Source organism: Equus asinus, chromosome 14 (assembly GCF_041296235.1).
Source record: "Equus asinus isolate D_3611 breed Donkey chromosome 14, EquAss-T2T_v2, whole genome shotgun sequence".
NCBI classification, from domain to species: Eukaryota; Metazoa; Chordata; class Mammalia; order Perissodactyla; family Equidae; genus Equus; species Equus asinus.
The window spans coordinates 47,387,563-47,407,742 of NC_091803.1; the positions used below are offsets into that span (position 1 = coordinate 47,387,563).

The window sequence follows — 20,180 nt, forward strand, 5'->3', positions numbered from 1 at the left end:
GCAACAGGTTGTGGCATCCCTTCTTCACACCTGTGTAGTATTCCACTGTAGTGATGACCGTCATTTATGTAATGGGTCCCCTCTAGACGGACACATCTGTTGCTTCTAAGCTTCTGCGATTTCAAAGCATGCTGCAAGTGATAGCCTTGCACACCTGCCCACAGGGCACAAAGTCTTAGGCGTCCAGGCCCTTAGATGGAGAAGGATTGCACTGAATTCCCATAACACCCCAGGACTAGGTTCTACCGTTACCCCATATATTGAATGAAACAATCAAAGTGCACAGAGGTGATGCAGGCTCCCAAGATCACTTGCCTAATCAGTAGGGATGATGGGATTGGGCCCTGATCTGGCTCCAGCACCGACATTCACATGCACCCCCTACTATGACGGTTGTGACTCTGTGGTTCTTCCCAAAGGTCAAGGGAGCCTGCGGACAGCCTTAGCTTCAGCCCGACACAGAAAGCCTGGCCATGCCCCTCCAGCAGGGCCCGCAGGATCGAGCTCCTGAGAAGCAGCCTGTCACCACCCAGATAAAGTCTGACCTCGGCCTGGCCCCGGGCGCTCTAGGAAGCACTGGCCTGGAGAATCGCCCTCTCCCCTTCCTCTGTGCCTCCTGTCTCAGCACCATTGCTGTCCAGTCACCCCACAGACCAGAGCTATGCCCAGACCCAGCACTGAGGGAAGGTCACAGACATCTCCAAGTGACAGACCATGGAGGGCCAGCCCCTAGGGTGTCTTTTCCACCTGGTGCCAGGCATGTTGGACTGGATCATCCACTCTGGCTCTCTGAAGGTCAATGGGGAGCTGGCCTGGGCTCCTCAAAGCCTGTGGGACACTAGGTTGTGCCCAGACCTCAGTGAGGTCCTGAAACTAGTTCTTCAGGAGGTAGGAGCCCTGAGTCCCACTGAGCTTCCATGAGCGTGTGACCTACAGCTCCCCCATGGGGTTGACCTGTCTGGCCAACCTGGGAAGGTCTCTCAGCAAACCTTCCCCATCTCTGGGGTCAAGATCTAGTCCAGGTGCTGAGGAGAGAGACCCAGAGGTGACAGCAAAATACTTGTCACTGTCTCGTCTTGTTTGTGCAGGCGATGGGGCCAAGACAACAAACACAGCAGGTCCGGGAGCCTCCCCCAGGATGGCTCTAGGGATTCCCCCAGGAAGAGACGTCATTTCCCACCTCCTTCCTGTCCCCTGGTGCCCCTTACTCCTTCCTTCTGTATGGGTGCCCACAGGGCCAGGGAGGGTATAAAGGGCTGGGCAGAGGACGCCTAGGCACAACCAGGCTTCCCAGTGCCAGGACTGGGCAATAAGACTCACCTGTCCAGGTAAGATGGGGCTCCCCTCTCATGGATGGGGCCATCGAGGTTGGGCGGAATCCCTCTCTGAGAGTCGGGTGGGCTGTCCTCCTCTCTGCAGGAGCCTTGGGACCCTCCAGCCAGAAGCCATGCTGCTGTGGCTGACCCTCGCCCTCCTGTGGAGCACCACCTGCTGGGCAGAGCGTAAGTCTGGCTGGGTCAGCCCCCTCCAGCCCATCCATCTGGTGGCCACCCTCCCCTCTCTGCATCCCAGAGACCCAGGGTCTGGGCCCTGCCCTGGCCACATACTAACTCTTATCTCAGGACTGTCCCATCTGGTGGTGGGGCTGCGTCCAGAGTGAGGCAGAGATAGCCTGCATGTGACCATGTGGTTTATTTTCTCTCCCCACCTGCTTCTTTCATCATCTAGAGATTTATGGGCTCGGAGGAGGCCGGTATTTCAGTACCTCTCCAGACTATTACAACGATGTCACTGGGATTCGGGTGTCTATAGGGCCTATCTTTGGCCTGATTAAGAGGTGAGTAGGAGCCGCGCCATGAGCTCTAAGGCTGTGTCCCACTCATGCCAAGTCTCAGGAATGTGGGGAGGGGGCTAAGCGCCTCTTCTCCCAACATCCTCGCTGGGTCCTGATGACTCTTTGAGGCCAGTTAGGTCCTTGGAGTCATGGAGCCACCAGCCATCACCTTTCCCTTTGTCCCTTTTCCTCAGCTGCCTCCTCTCCCACACAGCAGTCCTTTCAGTCCAGGTTAGGTCAGAGAGGAAAGGTAGTGAGGGTCAGAGTGGACCACTGACTGAACACAAGTCGCCAGAAGTGTGTAGAGGCACAAAGCCAAGGGCCACTACCCTAATGTTGGGGTGGTGTCCTTGCTCAGGACCTAGGGCAGATCTTGGCTCTGCACTGACGGGGTCCCGGGCACCTGTGAGAGGGAGTGGGGCAGAGCAGCCAGCACCAAAGAGGACAGATTGTAGGTAGAGTGAGGGGAGGAGGGGAGGCCATGGGAGAGGCCCCAAAGTGGGACAAGGACACAGACAAGGCCAGATGGGCAGAGCTAGTGGGACTCCCAAGGTGAGTGTGGGAAGTCATCTGCTTCTCAGGCCTGTGACCTGGGCAGCCTGACTCAGGCTCAGAAAGTCTAAACTGGGTCCAGGGACAGCTCCGTTCTCTAAAGGATGACAGAGGCAGGCATCTTCTGAGGGTCAGAGTGTTGGACACGGGGCTGAACGCTCCTTTCAAATGATCCTGAGTGTTCCTACAGTCACTCCCATTTGACAGACGAGGAAACTGAGGCCCAGAGAGGCTGGGTAACGAACCCAAGATCACAGAGCCTGAAGGTGGCAGAGCAGGGGTTTGAGACCAGCATGTCTGTGTCAGCACCCAGATTCATGTGCTTAGAGACTCATGCTGCAGTGACGGCCCTGCTCTCCGGTAGCCAGGGAGGGGTGGCTCGGGGAAAGAGGACGTGGAGAGTGGTGAGTCTCCTGGGTCCCAGGCACTCAAAGCTCCCCTTTTCTCCCAGCATCCAGCTGAGATATGGATCCTCCTGGAGTAAAAGCCTCGGCGCCCAAGGTGGGAAGATCCAGGAATTCCTGCTGCAGCCGGGCGAACACATTATAGCCGTCCACGGCTCGTACAGGGGTTACCTCCAGTACCTGGTCATATACACCGACCAAGGGCGCTCGGCTGCATTTGGGCGAGAAGAGGGCAACAGCTTCTCTGCCTCCCCAGACCAACCGTGGAAGGTGCTCACGGGAATCTTTGGCCACCATAAGCTCCTCGGCATCACGAGCATCGGCTTTCGGTGGGATAGTATTCGGTCCTTTGGTTGACCATTGCACAAACTAGTGCAAACCCACAGGCTGAGAAATGAGTGCTCCTGGGTCCCCAGGGATGGGGCCTGGCTGAGGCCCTCTGGCTGCTGGTGGGCTGGTGGCACTGAGGTGTCCTTTCTCAACCCTGAATAATAATCCACCAATAAATGAATCTTCTGCAAGAACAGTGTGTCCAGGCGTGGTCCTTGGGTCTGGGGTACAACCCAAAGCTTCTGAGCGTGTGGAGGGTGAGGCTCTGGGGCTGAGCTCAGTGACCCAAGCCCAGGATGAGGCAGGAGGTGGGTCTGACACCACAGGCCTCCATGATTCTGCCGAGGATGCGGGACCTGCCCGAGCAGACCCTGGGCCGATCCCACAAACTTTGAGGATTCTGGGCTCCAAGGATGCCCTGTCCCCATTCCCCACCTCAAGCCCATCCAGCTGGCCTCTGCTGGCCCAGGCTCAGGTCCAGGTTTCCCAGATATGCAAGGGGCCTCAGGGAAGCCACTCATTCATTCATTCAGTCAGTCAGTCACTCCCTCACCCCCTCAGCACATAGTTGCCAAGGCCTCACCCACACCAGACTCTCCTGGGCACTTAAGGTGTAAAGAAGAAGATGCTGGGTGTCCAGCTGAAGGGCACCCCAGGGGACAGAAGCATAAGCACATGGAGACTGTTGGTTGTGGCGTCTGCACTGATGGGGACACAGGCAGGGCCTTGTGCAGAGGCACCTGCCCAGAGGTGGGGAGGTGGGGTGTGTTTCAGGGAAGCCTTCCTGGAGGAGGCCACGTCTGACTAAGTCCTAAAGGCTTCGTGAGAAGTGGCCAGGTGGAGACAAGGGGAGGAGGGCATCCCAGGGGAGGGGTCAACATGGGCCAAGGCCAGAGCCAGGGATAGCCATGGGCTGCACTGCTCCAACTGCGGCAATTTGTTATAGAAGCATCGGGAAACAAATGTAGCCCCAGACCTTGCATGTTCTGTGTACCCCATCCCACACCTGGAATCCCCCAGGAGCACTGGCCAAGGTCTGAGTCCCGGAATTCTCCAGGGACCAGGCTCCAAACATTTTGGATCACAACCTCCTGAAAGAAACACACTGTACACTGTGACACGAGCACGCACCCGTCCAGAGAACTGCGACAGCAAAACACTCAGGGATCCTGCCAAGTGCAGCCTGTCCCCTGAACCCCTGCTCACAGCAGCCCCATGAGGACAGGACTGCCAGTATCCCCATTTTCAAAAAGGGGAAACTGAGGCACAGGGAGCACAGTGGCTTGGCCTAGGTCACATAGAAGAAAGTGGCAGAGTTGGGGTTCAATGTGACATGTTCCAGGGGCAATGTCTGGGCTCAGGACCCCAGACAGAGGCAATGATTTCCCCATAGATCCTCATCTTTCTGCCTGAGGTACAGGGTGACATTTTTCTCCTTTCTACTTTTATTTTAATTTGAAAGGCTGGTTGAGAGCCATTCGTGGTTCTTCACCTGGCGCCTGTGGGAAAATTTCAGGAAGCCATGAACTTGGATGGGTAAAAGTTACCTCTTCATTTTCATTGTCCGCTATAAGAAATTTCCTATTTCCTGCAGTACACCTGTGACCTCCAACATTCCAGCAACAGATCCTGCGACCTTGTCGTATCAATTACTGTTCAGTTGTCCCAGACATCCTGAAATCTACACTCATCACTCCTTCACAATTGTGGGTGTTTTCAGACCTGCCTGTTCATGAGCTGATAACAAGAGCACAGGTGTTTGTAGAGCGCACGCAGGTGGAAACACTTGACCAGCCATCTGAGGCTGCTTTGCAGGGGGCTCCTTTCTCCCTGTGTGGGGCTGAAGCCACGGGTGGGCAGGGGCCTCTCATCCCAGCTTGGCAGCTGCGCTGGGAAGCCCAAGGCCAGGTCTGGTGCATAATTCCTTTCCTGCCTCTGGCTTCCCAAAAGAGAATCTATTTTCAGTACTAGAGATTCTTGACCCCTTTCTCAGGCGCCCACCTCTCTTGGGGCTGGCAGCTGCCAGGGGGGACCTGCCTCTCCATGCCTCCTGGGGTGACAACAAGGAGGATCAGAAAGGGGACAATGTTGACTTGAAGAGTGACAGCTCTGATCCCCACAGCAGTCACTGCCTTGTGACCAGACCGGATAGGATGAGAGCAGGAACGAGAGGAGAGTGGGAAGAGGACAAGCAGGGCTCAGGAAGGGGGGTGTGGGGAGCACGGCCCCAGCTCAAGGGCTATTGTGCAGACTAACCGCGAAGCACGGTCCGTGACCCAGCGGATCCTTACTTGTAAGTGACACATTTCTCGCATTTCCTCGGCATTTCCTTCATCGCTCCCAAAAACTGAGCGCATCCTCCCTGTGGAGCCCTGCCGGGGACCCCGTAGACAGGCGGTGGTGGGGACGCTGCACCTGTTCTCAGGACCTCGGGTCCTCATGATGCAGTCTTTGTCTAGTACACAGCGGGGCCAGAACCGGCGCGGGGGGAGAGCGGAGTGGGGCAGGGGGAGCAGGGGGCGCGAGGGCCCGCTCCCCTCGGTGACAAGGACCACGCGGGCTCACGTGTGTGCAGAACCTTTATTCAACACGGTAGGGCATTCAGGGTCACTGTGGCCTTGCCGGCCGGTACCAGCGCACGACCACCTAGGCTTCGGCCCTGCGGCTGAATAGGCCCACCTGGCTGCAGGAGGCCGCACCCCGGCGGGACCCAGGACCCGCTCAGACCCGCGCAGGGCCCGCCCCGGGCACCGCAGACGACCCCACTGAGACTTCCTTCCCCGCGCGGGTAGTCGGCTGTGCGGTCACGGCGGCGGACCCCTGGGTGGACGGCTGCTCCGGGGCAAGTCCCCACTTGAAGCCGATGCCCGAGAGGCACAAGAGCCCGCGCTGGCTCTTGGCGGACACGAGCTGCTGCCCGGCGGCCGGAGGCTGCGCGCTGAACCGCCTGCCCGCGGGGCGCCGGAACCTGGCCTCGCGCCCCCTGCTGGGGGTCCAGCGCAGGGGCCGGATGCAGGCGCGCGCGCTGCCGGCCACCGCGGGGATGCGCTCCCCCCGTCCACAGCAGGAACTCCTGCGCGCGGCCGCCGGCCGCCAGGGGCTTCATACCAGGGTCTCCTCTGCGCCCCAAACCTCAGCTGGAGGCTGGGAGGGAGGTGGAGTCAACGGCCGGGCCCCCGCTTCCATGACACCTCCGCTCCATCCCACCTCCCAACTCTACCAAGTCCTCCTGCTGTCTAGCCAATGTCCAACCCCCGGGAGTGGCCAGTTCCTTCCCTTTTTAACAACTGTCCAGCCCTGGGGCTGCCCCGCTGGGGCTTCTTCCGACTCCTAAGGTGCCCTTCTGTCTCCCAGAAAGGGGCTTTGTCACCTGTCCTCAGACCAGCAGTCAGGTCCGCTCCCTCCAAAAAGAGTGGAAGACTCTTTGGGACACCTCCTTCCCCCTTAGTCCCCAGAGACTCTAGACCCAGGTGTAGTCAGAATCTGGGTCCCCTGATGCCTCTAACTCTCTCTCTCACACACATCCTAGTGGCCAGGGTGGGCAGCTCTCAACTGGCTGGGACAGAGGCCAAAGCCGAGGTGCTGTGGCCGGTGACTTCCTGCTGCACCCGTGGGAAAAGATTCTTAAGGAGGATGGGCCAGCTTCCCCACTGCGGCCCTCCTCCTGGGGCTGCATCTTCCCCAGCATCTGCCCAGCTCACACTGTCCCTCTGGGCCCCGCCCCCACTCCACCTGGAGTGAGGGGGAAGCAGCCACATTGAGACCCTGCCCCCTCACCTAAGTCCAGTGGACCAGAGGTGGACCTTGACCCAAACTGGGCCCTCATTCCCAGAGCCAGAGATGAGCAAGTCAGGCTCTGAGTGGGCCTGGTGTTGTCACAAGTGAGTAGAGAGTCTGAGGCAGCCGTGTCCCCTTAGTGAAGGGGACACCTATGAACCAGAAACAGCGGAAAATAGATGCAGAGCCAGCCTGATGGCCTGCTTCCTGCTCTTACATGCAAGACACACCCCAAGTAGGTGGCCAGATAAAATACAGGACCCCAGTTAAATTTGAATTTCAGAGAAACAGCAAATGATTTTTTAGTGTAGGTATATATCAAACATTGCATTTTTAAAGTATAACTATGTGCCAAATACTGATTTTTTTTTAGTATAAGTGTATCCAAAATACTGCACGATGCATACTTACACTAAGACGAATGCGTGTGTATCTGAAATTCAAATGTAACTGCGTGTACTGTATTTTTATTCACTGAATTTGGCAACCCTACCCCAAGACACCTTGGGCGTTGTGGGAGAAGAACAGGCCCCTGGAGGCAGAAGCTGGTGGGCGAGGTGAGGATGGGGCCTGTCGGGGAGACGGCCCTGGAGGACAGAGCAAAGGAGCAGTGGGGGAGACAGAGCTGCAGGTGACGAACCGGGGGAGACGCTGGTGGTCTTCCTAGCCTGAGCGGGTTTCTGCTGCTTACTACCCAGGGGCCCTAAGGCAGCCAGACAAACCCCAGACAGGGGATCCTCCAGACGTCGCCATCCTGACACCATGGGGATGCTCCTTGGGGAACTTCAAGCCCTTTTCAGCAGCCTCAGTCAGGACTCGCCTGTCGCGCCCCCCACCCCCAGCCTGTGTCGTTCCCTCTCTCTCCAGTATCCTGGCCCTGGGTGGGACATCAGGCCAGGCCAGGGGGCTATGTGTGAGGGCACAGGGGTGAGGTCGGGAGGAAGCAGAGGTGGGAGGCAGGGTCTGCTCTAGGGGCTCCAGGGTTTGAAACCGTCCTCAGAGAAGCAGCACAGTATCAGCACATTTGGGGACCATGTGCGGACTCATCCCAGGGCCCCGGGTCTTACTCACCCCTTGATGAGGCCCATTATCCCCACGAAGACCCGATGGCCTGGGTCTCCCCCGCTCTTCCCCTGATGTAGGAGTAGGAGCCGCCTGGGCCCTGCGTCTCTGGAGGACGGTGTGTATCAGGAGAGAGGGAGCAGGAGGGGAGGCAGCAGCACAGCTCCTGGGCCCGAGCCCGCCGCTTCCAACGTCTGCTCCAGCGCTGCAGCGGGCAGGTGTGGAGGCCAGGGCTGCGTGCTGGGCTGGGACAGGAGGGGCCGGGAGGCGCCAAGGGGGCTGAGAGGGGCCAGGAGGGGCTGGGGCTTACCCTGGGCTCTGCAGGCAGGACCTGAGAGGAGCAGGAGGGCCAGCAACAACAGCATGGCTCTGGGGCGGCACCCAGGGACTTGGGCTTATGGGTCAGGAGGGGCGGGACATGGAGAAAACTTGAGAGGAGTCTCTGGGCGGAGAGGTCAGGGGTGAGGGGTCATGCGGCCCCTGAGGCTGGGTGAGGGGAACTGAGGGAACCTTCTTTTCCTACAGGCTTCAAGGACCAAATGAGAAACAGCATCCAGGGCTATTTCTCGGATGTGCCAAATGCTCAGTTGCTCAGAAGGGGCCCCGCCTGCCTGGATGCTCTGATGTCACCATCCTGAAATTCTTAATCAGTTTGGATCAGGGGGCCCTGCATTTTCATTTTACACTGGGCCCCCAAAGTACACAGTTGGTTCTGGAAGAGACCCTGTCCTGGGGCCCCCACTGGTCCCTGCTCCCCGATTCTGTCTCCAGATAGTCAGCTCACAGCTCCCCTTCCCTCCCGGCCCCCAGCCCCTCCCTTACCTGCTCCGCCTGGTCTGAGCCACTCAGCTGCCCCTTTATGCCCAGGTGCTGCCCAGGCACCCCCACCACAAGTGGGACCTTGAAGTCTCCACCCTTATCAAGGGCTCCAGCAAGAACCCAGGAGCCCTTGGTCCAGGGTGATCTGGCAGGGGTGCTGGGTGCTCAGTGTTTGTGTTCCTGTCCACAGCCCACAGACAAGGGAGCCACACAGCCCAGACCAAGCCCATGGGACATGGGAAGAACCAACGAGGGGATGGGAAGGGACGGTCACAAACCAAGACAAAGGGAAGTCCAAAGCCAGGGACCGATGTTTGCTCTGAGCATCCAAGAGGCACAGGGCCCTGGGCACGTGGGGAGGAGGAAATCAGCCGGCCCTGCCTGAGAGGACCCCCAAGGCTTGGAGACACAGCAGCAACTGCCCCGATCAGAAGGCCAGATGCAGAGAACATGCGGGACAAGCCCCCACCCTTTCCTCATTTGAGGTGGGGGGTGCCTAAGCTCCTTTGGATTCCCTCCTGAAAAAGTCCGCTCCCCCTGCCGCGTCGAGAACTCACAACAACACCCACTGGTGGAGCGCTCACTCAGGCCGGGCCCCTGACCAGTCCTCTTAACCTCGTCCTCACGCCACTGCTTGATTCCCACTAACAGCTGAAGAAGCCCAGACTCAGAGAGGTTCAGCACTTGCCCGAGGCCACTCGGGGAGATGTGGCCAAGGCCAGACTCCATCCCAGGGACGAGTCCCGGACCTGCCTTCATCGCCACAGCCCACTGTCCCCACACCACGGAGATGCCAGAGAAGGGACACCCCCTGCCAGGCTCTGGGCACCCTGGGGCTCCTTGGTCTCTCCCTTCCGCCCCTTCCTTGTCCCTAGTTCTCTCAAACGTCCCCCAGCTAATGGCCGTGTGCACAGCTCAGGTCATCCACCGCACCGGCCAAGGGACACCACCCAGGAGGACAGGCCACCCCCACTCGTCCCCTTGGGACCTGCAGGGAGCTAACCTGAGCCCACAGCCCCCTGGCACTCCTAGCTGAGGGGAAGGGGCAGCAAGCCCTGGGAGGTGGTGGGGTGAGGGGCAGCCTCCCTCCCCCAACAAGCCTGGGAGAGACTCCTCACAGGTGCTGTGATGCGGGGTGGGGGAGGGAGGGGGACCTCCAGAGGAGCTGCCAGCCTGCTGAGCCCTCAGCACACAGCTGGGAAAGGGCACCGGGCAGAGGCAGACACAGGGCTGCGGGTGCCCTGGGCCACTCCTGAGCCTGGGAAAGCTCCTGTGTGGGCTTTGCTGCCCTTTTGGGTTCCTTCCGTCTGCCTCCCCAAGGAGGCTTCCTGGGAGGGGGGGAGGGCTGGAGGAGCAGGTCTCTGGGAGTCCAGGGCTTCCCTGGGGGCTGGGAGGCCCTGGTTTCCTTTATAACCACCGTGTGCCAGTCACCAGGCAACATCAGGGGCAGCCATCTCCTTTGAGCCTCCAGCAAACTAAGAGCAGGCAATGTTCGCCCCATTTTACAGATGAGAAAACTGGGACCCAAGGAGGGAAAGTAATGGCTCGGGTCTCACATGTAGGGGAGCAGGGATCCCTGCAGGTGGACCCGCACAAGGCCCAGATGGAGGCTGGTGCTGCATTCACAAATGACGGAGCTGGAACCCGCAGCCACACTGTCACCACCGGCCAGAGGTCAGCATGCTCAGTGAGGGGCTCGCCCAGCATTTCCAGGCCTTGAACCACCAGGAGCTAAAGAGATCCACTCAAGGGAACCTGCTCATCGGAGGGATTTCTCCACTGACAGAGGTGTCTTTGGTGAGAAAGCCTATTGCTGTCCTTAAGGACAGGCCAGCTCCTCCAGGCCAGGCAGGGTGGAGGCAGGGCTGGACAGTGACCCTGGGGAGACTCTCCACTGGGGGACCTGAGTTTTATTGAGGGAGTCACAGATTCTCCCATGGGTGGGATGAACCCCCTTGGCTTAGAGCACTTGTTCTCCACTGGGGTTGATGGTACCCCAGGGCACATTTGGCTGTGTCTAGTGACATTCTGTGTTGTCACAACTGGCCTGTGCTACTGGCATCAGGTAGGTAGAGGGGGACGCTGCCTAACATCCCACAATGCACTGATAGTCCCCCCCACACCCAACAAAGAATTATCTGGCCCCAAACTTCAGTTGGCCAAGGTGAGAACCATGGAAGTTGCTTTGGTCTGCCCTTCCTGAGGGGAGTACCTCTCCCTCTCACCCCATGTGAGTCTGGCGGGGGTACCTGAGCGGGGTCCATCTCCCCAGAGCTCTAAGCCTTAAGGCCGAGGGTCTGTGCGCCCCCACCTCCCACCTCCTGCCATGCCTTTGGCCCTGGAGTATTTCTCTGAGCTCCTCTCTCTCTCTCATCCTGGTCCCCATCTCTCTGAGTTTTCCAGCTAAGGAGGGGTTCTCAGATATTTTCCACATCAATTCATATGTTGCACAAGGTTGACAAATATTTTTATAATGGTAAAATACACATAATATAAAATTTACCATTTTTACTGTTTTAAAGTGTACAATTCAGTGCCACTGAGTCCATTCACAATGTTGTGCAATGTCACCACCACCCAGCTCCAGAAGCTTTCATTACCCACAGGAAACCCCGTTCCCCGTTCCCATAAAGCAGTCACTCCCGATATTTTATCTCATTTATTTTATGACTGTAAGCGTGTTTTGCATGCAAGTGTTTTCTACTTCATGCTGTCTTATCTGCCCACATGTCCTCTGGTTTCATCTGGTTCTTCTGAAGTTAGGTCCCACAGCTCTCTATGGAGTTTCGATGTTCAACTGTGTTCTCTCTGAGTTTTCCTGTTGTGTTTTCTCAGTCAGCTGTACTGAGGGTAATGTCCATACAATAAAATGCAGCTATGTTAACAGTACCGTTTGATGAGTTTTGACAAATGTATGCACCTAGATAACTACCATCACACTCAAAATGTAGAAGGTTTCTGTCACCCCAGAAAAGTCCCCCATGTCCACTGGCACTCGGTCCCCTCCCAGCTTGGTTGCAGGTAATCACTGATCTGCTTTGATCACTAAGCATTAGTTTTGCCTTTTCTAAAATTTCGTATGAATGAAGTCACATGATCTGTGCTCCTTTGTGTCTGGCTTCTTTCATTGGACCTTATGATTCTGAGATTCATCTATATTATCTGTTTTTCAGTAGTTTGTTCCTTTTTATTGCTGCATAGCATTTCCTTTCATTTATACTTCATTTTATCTGCCCATTTACCAGTTGACAAACATTTGGGTTGTTCGTTTGGGACCATGATGAATAAAGCTTCTATGAATGTTTGTGCGTGAATCTCTGCATAGACCTCTGTTTTCATTCCTCTTGGGTAAATATCCAGGGGTGGAATTGATGACTCACATGGTAGGTGTGTGTTTAAGTTTGTAAGAAACTGCCAAACAGCTTTCCAAGTGGTTGTGCCATTTTGCATTCCCACCAGTGATGTACGAGCATTCCAGTTGCTCCACATCCTTGCCAACACTTGGCCTTGTCAATCTTTGATGTTTGGGACATCCTGTAACTAATGAGGAGCACTTTTTTGTGTGTCCATTGCCCAGTCATATATCTTCTTTTGTGATGTCTCACGCCAAACCTTTGCCCAGCTGTTTATCTTTTATCTTGAACTCCTTCCTTCTGGCTGTTGTCTCGGTGCCTCGGGTGAAGAGAGGATCTAATGAGTCATGGACAACACAGCAAAAGAAGGCTCCTTCCCACTTCCAGGCTCCACTCCTCTCGCCTGGGTTCACCCAGGGGCCTCATGGAGCCCACAGGGAAATGCAAGCTGCTGTGGTTAGGGGCAGGGTCATCTCCTGTTAAGCAGAAGATGGATTTTTCTCTGAGGTCTTCATTTTCTCATTTGAAGTCAGAAATGTCCCTGCTACCTTGACGTAAAGGTCCTTCGACAAACAGACTAAAAACACTTCAAATGTTCCAAAGTTGGCAAAACAGGAAAACACAATTTGGCAGCAGGGAGAGGGGGAATGGAAATTGCAATCCACTCTTTCATGAAGTGTAATTTTTAAATATTCTTTTCCCCATTATGAAAGTCATATGTGCCTACTGAAGAAATACATCTAAATTGAGAAGAAGCCCCATGACCCAGACACGCTCACTGTCAGCATTTCGACGTATCTACTTCCAGTATTTTAACTGCATTTAGACATATAAAGGGGTTTACGTTTGATAAACAGGATATCCAGCCATTGAAGTTGGTTTTAGGGAAGAAAGAATGTCTTTGAGGACAAGAAGAGGTGTTCAGAAAAAAAATTTGCTCAGGGCGACTTGAAACTCGAAAGAAGAGACTAGAGAAACTAGACCTTGGTGTTTCCAGAGGATGCCGTTTGCAGCTAAGGATTGAGAGGGCTGGGGAAGGGGGAAGAGCAGACAGGTTTAGACAATATGAGAACTTCTGTGGTGAAAGGGCCTGGTTCCCAGGCGCCGCTTGTGGAAACTGATTTCTGCTGAAGTGTTCTCTGTGTGTCTGCCAGTAAGTCTCCCGTGACTCTGATCTTTCTGGAATGAGGGGGTGGATGGAAGGACGGAAGGACAGATGAAAGGATGGACAGAAGGACGGATAGAAGAATGGATGGCTGGAAGGAACTCTAGAATTCATCGTGCACCTGTCTGGAGCCAGGCCTGATGCCAGGCGGTTTCACAGTTGTTACCTCATTTAATCCTCACAAACTCCTGTGGAGTGGGTATTAAGCTCCCATTTTTACAGATGAGGAAACCCAGGCAGAGAGAGTTGAAGTAATTCTCCCAGTGAGTTGTGGAGTTTAAACCCAAACCCCACAATCCCTGCGGCACCCCCAGCTCAGGAGTTGGCTCAGTGCCCACCATCATGGGGGGAAGAGATGTCCTTTCCGGGGTGTCCCTGCACCCCTAGTGCCCAGCCACTTCAAAACTCGCACAGCACAGAGGCTGCTGCAGGTTTCTCTCCACTGCTCTGGGCACTCAGCCTGCTCAGGCCTTGTGGAGTCCTTTGCAATGACTCACTGCAAAAGGTCAGAGATAAGGCCCAGGCCTGGGGTCCAGGCTGAGGAAGGGACTGTTTACCCTGCGCTTGGTTCCTGCTCCTCATCCTTGACCAAACATTCTGGCCTTTGGGCAGAAGTCAGCTTGTCAGCCTTCCAGAGCATCTCAGTGAATTAGAACCACTTCCTTCTCCAAGTGCTGGCTCAGCTCTGAAGGATGTTTGTGTGTTGGCCAAGAATTGTTTCTTGTTACACAACACTGGACTGGGCAACTTCCGGCCCCTAACCTGTCCCTGGGCAGTGTTACCAGTCCTAGGGCCTGCCAGCGGCCCACCAGGGTGCACGGACTGGCCAGCCATCTGGGGGGTGCCCTTAAAAGACATTCAGCTTTCTATTTGGGATAGGTCGGGCAGCTAGATGCTGAGAGGAGATGCGCCGTACTCCCTCCACAGCTACCCCACCCCCCGACCTCCCAGACACAGGACCCAGACCTGCCTCCCCCACCTCCCAGGCACAGGGCCCACACCAGGCGCCCCCCATCTCCCAGGCACAGGGCCCACACCAGCCGCCCCCCATCTCCCAGGCACAGGACCCTCACCCATCTCCCCCACCTCCCCGGCACAGGACCCACACCTGCACCCCGACACATGTCTCTGACACCAGGACCCACGTCAACCCCCTACCCCCACCCCTGAGGCACCAAGAGAATCGCCTTTGTTGCAATCCTCCGGGGCTGGGGGTAGAGCAGAACTGCCAGTCTTCTAAATCCTCTCCAAACACCACCTCTGGAGGCGGCGGGGGAAAGAGAAGACAAAGGGGGCTTGTGTTTGTGTTGCAGTCAAGGATGGGCTGGAAAATCTTTCTTTGGCTTTTTTGTTGGTTCAGGCTCCTTCCTTCTAACTCAGCACTGGGAGAAGTGGGCAGGGGAGGGGGCTCAGGAGGCATCCCCTGGGGTTGGGAGTTGAGCAGTTTGTGTGGTCGACTGCCATGAAATGAGGACGGGCTCTGAGGGACACACACTCACAGCACACACAGACTTATACACACAGACACACACACAGATACACACAGACATACACATGGACAGACATATACCCACAGACGCACAGTCTCCTCCCCAGCATAACTAAGAGGTTGCCGGGCTTGTCCGGTCCCCAGAAGGGCACAGGCTGCAGGGCTGACGTCCACTGCTCCCTGCATCCTCTTCCTCTGCCCAGGGCTGACAACTCCGGTCAGTCCTGAGCTCTTGGCTTTGAATCTGGACAGGCCTCTTGGCCCTCCTCTGTGGAATGTTCCTGACAGCCACCTCCAGGGAGGGGAGGGTCACGGCGGGACACAGGCTCCCAGCCACGGGGATGTGGGTCCCCGGCCCGAGTGGGTGGTCCTCTCCGGAGCCCTCTGGCACACAAGAGTAAAAGCAGAACCACTGTGTCTCATGAAGGAAGGCCAAGTGAGTGTGTGACCAGAGGGTAAGAGTTCCCAAACGTGTGCTTCTGAGAAAGTGCTGACCCGGCTCTGACACGCATGGCTTTGTCCCTACTTCTAAGACACAGCCAGAGGGCAACCGCCACCAAGTTGGAGATGGCGCCCAGGGCCCCTGCAGACGGCTCCTGGTCACCAGCAGGGAGGGTGGGGGTGGCGGACACACACTGGCCAGGGCTGGGCGATCCTAACATCGCTAGTAGGTGGCCATGTGACCACACAAGGAGGCCAGAGATTGAAAGTCCCGGGGCTTCCAGGGTCTGGGGGCCCTTGGGTCGGCTGAGTCCTTATTGGGGTAATTATATAACTTACCGTCCGACTTTTGGGACACTTACGGGAGTATTAATAATAACACTGGGACAAGCATCACTCAAGACTGTCCCAAGGAAGCCAGGGCATGCAGTAACCGTAACTGCAAGTACGTGTGGAAGAAACGCCAGGTGAAACTCTCCAGGGCAGGGCTTCCTAAACTTTCCCGGCTGAGGGACTATTTTTCAATCTACTACGGTCAGATACTGTATTACTCCGCTCAGGCTGCTGAAACAAATGCCACAGACGGGGTGGGGCTTAAACTACAGAAATTTTTCTTCTCACAGTTCTGGAGGCTGGAAGTCCAAGATCAAGGCTCTAGGTCAGCAGGGTTGGAGTCTCCAAGGCCTCTCTCCTTGGCTTGCAGGTGGCCATCTCCTCCCGCCTCCTTACGTGGTCTTCCCCTCTGTGCTCGGCGCGTGTCTGCGCCCCAATTTTCTCTTCTTGTGAGGACGGCGGTCAAACTGGGGCAGGGCCCACCCGTGCAACTTCATTTTACCTTAGTCACCTCTCTAAAGGCCCCACCTCCAAATGCAGTCCCCTTCTGAGGTGCTGGGGGTCAGGAATTCAGCACATGAATTTGGGGAGAGGAGACAATTCCACTCATGACACGTAATTTTATAAAATATAATCAAAATGAGTTAGTAGAAAAACGGGTTAGAGGGACTAAGACATATAATACACACCTACATTTTTCATAGTAATACAGATAGATTCAACAAATCTAGAATTACTCTGTCATAGGGTTAGTAGCCAGAATAAAGAAGTCTTACGTCTCAATAAGCAGACCAAAATTTTTTTAATGGGCAAAGGATATGAAGAGACACATCACAAAAGAAGATATGTGAATAGCTAATAAACCCATGAGAAGATGCTCATTCGTCATCAGACAAATGCAAATTAAAACCGCAATGAAAATCCCATTCCACCCTCGCTAAGATGGCTAGAATCAAAGAGACAGACGACAGCCAGCGTTGGTGAGAATGTGGAGAAACTGGAACCCTCACACACTGCGGGTGGGGACGTAAGATGGTGCAGCCACTTTGGAAAGGAGTTGCTGGTGTCTTTAAAAATCAAACACACACAGGGGCTGGCCCCGTGGCCGAGTGGTTGGGTTCGCGCGCTCCGCTGCAGGCGGCCCAGTGTTTCGTTGGTTCGAATCCTGGGCGCGGACATGGCACTGCTCATCAGGCCACGCTGAGGCAGCGTCCCACATGCCACAACTAGAAGGACCCACAACGAAGAATACACAACTATGTACCGGGGGGCTTTGGGGAGAAAAAGGAAAAAAATAAAAATCTTAAAAAAAAAAAAAAATCAAACACACACCTAACTTATGACCCAGCCATTCAACTCCTAGGTGCTGACTGAACAGAAATGAACACATATGTCCACCCAAACACTGGTACCTGCTTGTCCATAGCAGCTTTATTGGTAATAGCCCCAAAGGAGAAACAGCCCGAATGTCCGTCAGCAGGAGAATGGATGAAGGAACGGTGGTCTATCCATGGGACGGAATACTACCCAGCACCAAGAAACACGCCACCACGTGGATGAATCTCACGGACGCCGTGTTGAGGTGGAAGAAGACAGGCACAAAAGACCCCACTGGAAGATTCCATGTATGTGAGACTCGAGGAAAGACAGAAGGCAGATCAGTGGTGGCTTGGGGACCAGGAGGTGGGACAGGGGACCGAAGAGAGACTCCGGGGATGACAGAAACACCCTGCATCTCGATTGTGGTGTTGGGGACATGGACTCTGCATTTGTCAAGAGGCACCAACATGTACCCTTAAAATGGGTGTCAGGTACTGCATGTAAATTATACTTCCATAAAGCTGATTTAAAAATCACTTGTGAAATTACTCTAAAAGTTTTCTAAACCTTTATTCTCAATCTGTACTCTGAGCTCATCGCTGACCAGTAACGAACAATTGGCTGTCAGATCCAGTCCTGGATGCTGCTTGAGCAGGGCTGGTCCAGGCTGAGGAAGATGAACACAGTCCCAGGGGAGCCTGGGCCCCTTTCCCAGCTCAGGCAGAGCCTGCCTTTGGTGATGGCCTGGGCTGGGGTGCCAGGATTCCCGTGGCAGGTGGCAAGGTAGTTAAGAGCACAGGCTCTGCACTGGCCCATTTTGTTTTGGATCCTGGCTCCCCACTTTGTGGCTCTGTGGCCTTGGGCAAGTCACTTCCCCTCTCTGTCCCTCGCTTGCTTCCCCCTGACGCGGTACACTTGTGGCCTGACTAGAGGGGTTAACATGGATGAAGGGTCTTCACCCAGAGTGCGCACGTCCCCACAAGGGGCTTAAGTGAAAGCGCCAGCTGTTCCACGACTCACGATGCCAGCAGAGTCGTGTTGTGCCCTGGGTCCTTTGAGAACCTCCCAGGATGTCACCTTCAAACCCTCGTTTGAGATTCATTTTTTGTGTGTCACCTCCAAGCCTCCTGAATTGCAAACCTCACCAGAAGGTGATCCTGGACTCCAGCAGTCACGGTTCACAGGGCCCCAAGCAAAGGAAGGCCAGCGCACTAGCAGGGAGGAACCCGGAGGCACTTGAGTGAGACTCAGCCAGCGTTCTCCCAATCCAGTCTGTGTAGGTTGCACATGGCTGTAGACAACAGGCCAGTGTGGCCAAGGGCAGCTTCATCCTCAGTTTACCATCCTGACCTGGGTCCACGTATGTTTGATGGGACAGACCAGTGGCCCCCTGAGTCACCTGGAGAGAGGGAGGGAGGACGGGCATGTGAGGACTCCTGGATCCCAGGTGCCCGGGTGCGTCCTCTGCTGGCCACGGGGGCTGGGCAAGGACACTGGTCCCTCCAGAGACCCTGATGTGTTACAGCAGCCTGAGCAGATTGGGAAATCCAGATGGTAGGAATAAAGGACAAATGACCAGTTATTCCACAAAACATGACAAGAAAAAAGAAGAATGATGGAGGGGGGCTTATAGGATAAAAGGGCTGGGAGACCTGTGACAACCTCCTGGGTGAGTACACTCACTTTGTAAGGGGCAATTGTGAACAACTTTGCAATGGACCGGAAAGATCCCTGGCCTGCGTGGGTCATCCGGTGTGCCCTTGCACTTTGCTGATGCTGTGTGGGCCCTGTCTTTGAGCTATTCAGGCTCTGCAAATTGTAGATGACTAATGGCATTGCCAGCGATTCTTATTGTTGATGCAAATAATCTATAATCAGTCTATAAATCGCCATTGGGGGGAGTTTATTATCTGAGCCAGCTTTGAGGACGATAGCCCGGGAGAAACTACCTTCACCAAGGAAGGAGGCTCTCTGAAGAGGCAGGGCGCACAGAGTGGTTATATACCATCTTGGAACAAAGACTATACATCACATATGACAAGAGCATCTCTTTCACTATGGTCATGAGATGCTTAGCTGGCACAGCAGATCAGTGGTCACAAGGTGAACACAGTAGGTCAGTAATTAATCCTTAGTTTCTGGTAGGAAATGCTTATCCTTAAAGAAATGCTGATATGGGGGCGGCAACATCCCTATCTTTCAGGACATCATTCTTGTCTTTAGGACCTTGTAGATGGGCGATGCATGCTCAACAGGCCACGTCAGGTCTTTCTGGAAAAACAAGGTCAGGCCGAATTAGTTTTAAACCAAATGGCTTCCTCACATGCTCCAAGATATCGTGTTGCTTTTCATTATTCATCCTTATCCACGGCAGTGCAAATGAATGTAGCCTTTGGAACTTAATGGGTTTCCCGCCCACCTTCCCCCCCCCCCCGCCCCAGTGGACAAGGCTAGCTTTGCATCTATCAAGCAAATGAATTTCGACATTCCTGATGGCCTATAGATGCATCTACTCTGAATTCCCCTTTGAGCCAGTTGTAACGTCTTACTAGCTCCCTCATTAATTAATGAGTTAAATAAAAACATCGAAACATGTTCATTTTATATTTGTATGTGTCATCATTTTATCTATTAAAAACTGATTCTGTAACAATTTATATCTTGGTTCAAGCAAGCACCCTGTGAACATTAGAGAATGAGCCGGGAGACAGGAGCACCAATTACATGTGCTGTTGTCAGTGAATTATTGTCCATTTTGTTTAATGTGATAACGGTATTGCAGGTATTTCTAATGCCCTATCTTTTAAAAGAAACACACTAAAAAGTGAAAATGAAAAAAAAATCGTAATTGGTTTCAAAAATCCAGAGTGGGAATAACCAGCCCCTGGGTCACCCAGTTAGAGGTATAGATTGACGTACATGAAACCGCCAGATGCTCATTTTGTAACTGGAAGTGAGATGTGAGGTCAAATCTGCGAGGATGCCCGCCTCCGCTCGGCTCACACCTGGGACCGCGTGTCACTGGAGAGCGACGTGTGTGGTTCAGAACCTCGGGAGGAGCCCCTCCGCTGCGCTAACATTAGGATGGCGAGTACTGTCGTCGTGGGAAGAGAGGCGGTGGAGCCTTTGTTTGGGGACCCTCAAAGCCTGAGCAGACCTTCCCGAGACGCCTTGATGCGCACATCTGAGCGATGCGTGGGAAAATTTGCACAGGGCCACGGAGCAAGTCTAAAAGGACCTCTGAGAAATAAAAAATAATATAAAAGGAGCTCTGTCATTACGCCTCTATGGAGGCCCCAGT

The 20,180-nt window shown here is 54.8% G+C and overlaps 1 protein-coding gene across 1 annotated transcript; it reads left to right on the plus strand.

Moving 5' to 3' along the window:
- The first annotated feature begins 1,204 nt into the window (after nucleotides 1–1,204).
- On the plus strand, nucleotides 1,205–3,307 carry LOC106825995 (pancreatic adenocarcinoma up-regulated factor-like). The gene is made up of 4 exons (XM_044747100.2): nucleotides 1,205–1,328; nucleotides 1,420–1,502; nucleotides 1,729–1,837; nucleotides 2,838–3,307. Exons 2-4 carry the CDS (start codon nucleotides 1,448–1,450, stop codon nucleotides 3,145–3,147), a joined length of 474 nt encoding a protein of 157 aa, XP_044603035.1. The 5' UTR covers nucleotides 1,205–1,328; nucleotides 1,420–1,447; the 3' UTR covers nucleotides 3,148–3,307.
- The last annotated feature ends 16,873 nt before the right edge of the window (nucleotides 3,308–20,180 follow it).

Excerpts from the sequence above, each read along its gene's own strand:
- LOC106825995 (XM_044747100.2), top strand. The coding sequence starts at position 1,448 with ATGCTGCTGTGGCTGACCCTCGCCCTCCTGTGGAGCACCACCTGCTGG. Across the intron at positions 1,503-1,728 it reads CACCACCTGCTGGGCAGAGC|AGATTTATGGGCTCGGAGGA; the intron begins GTAAGTCTGGCT and ends TTCATCATCTAG. Across the intron at positions 1,838-2,837 it reads ATCTTTGGCCTGATTAAGAG|CATCCAGCTGAGATATGGAT; the intron begins GTGAGTAGGAGC and ends CTTTTCTCCCAG.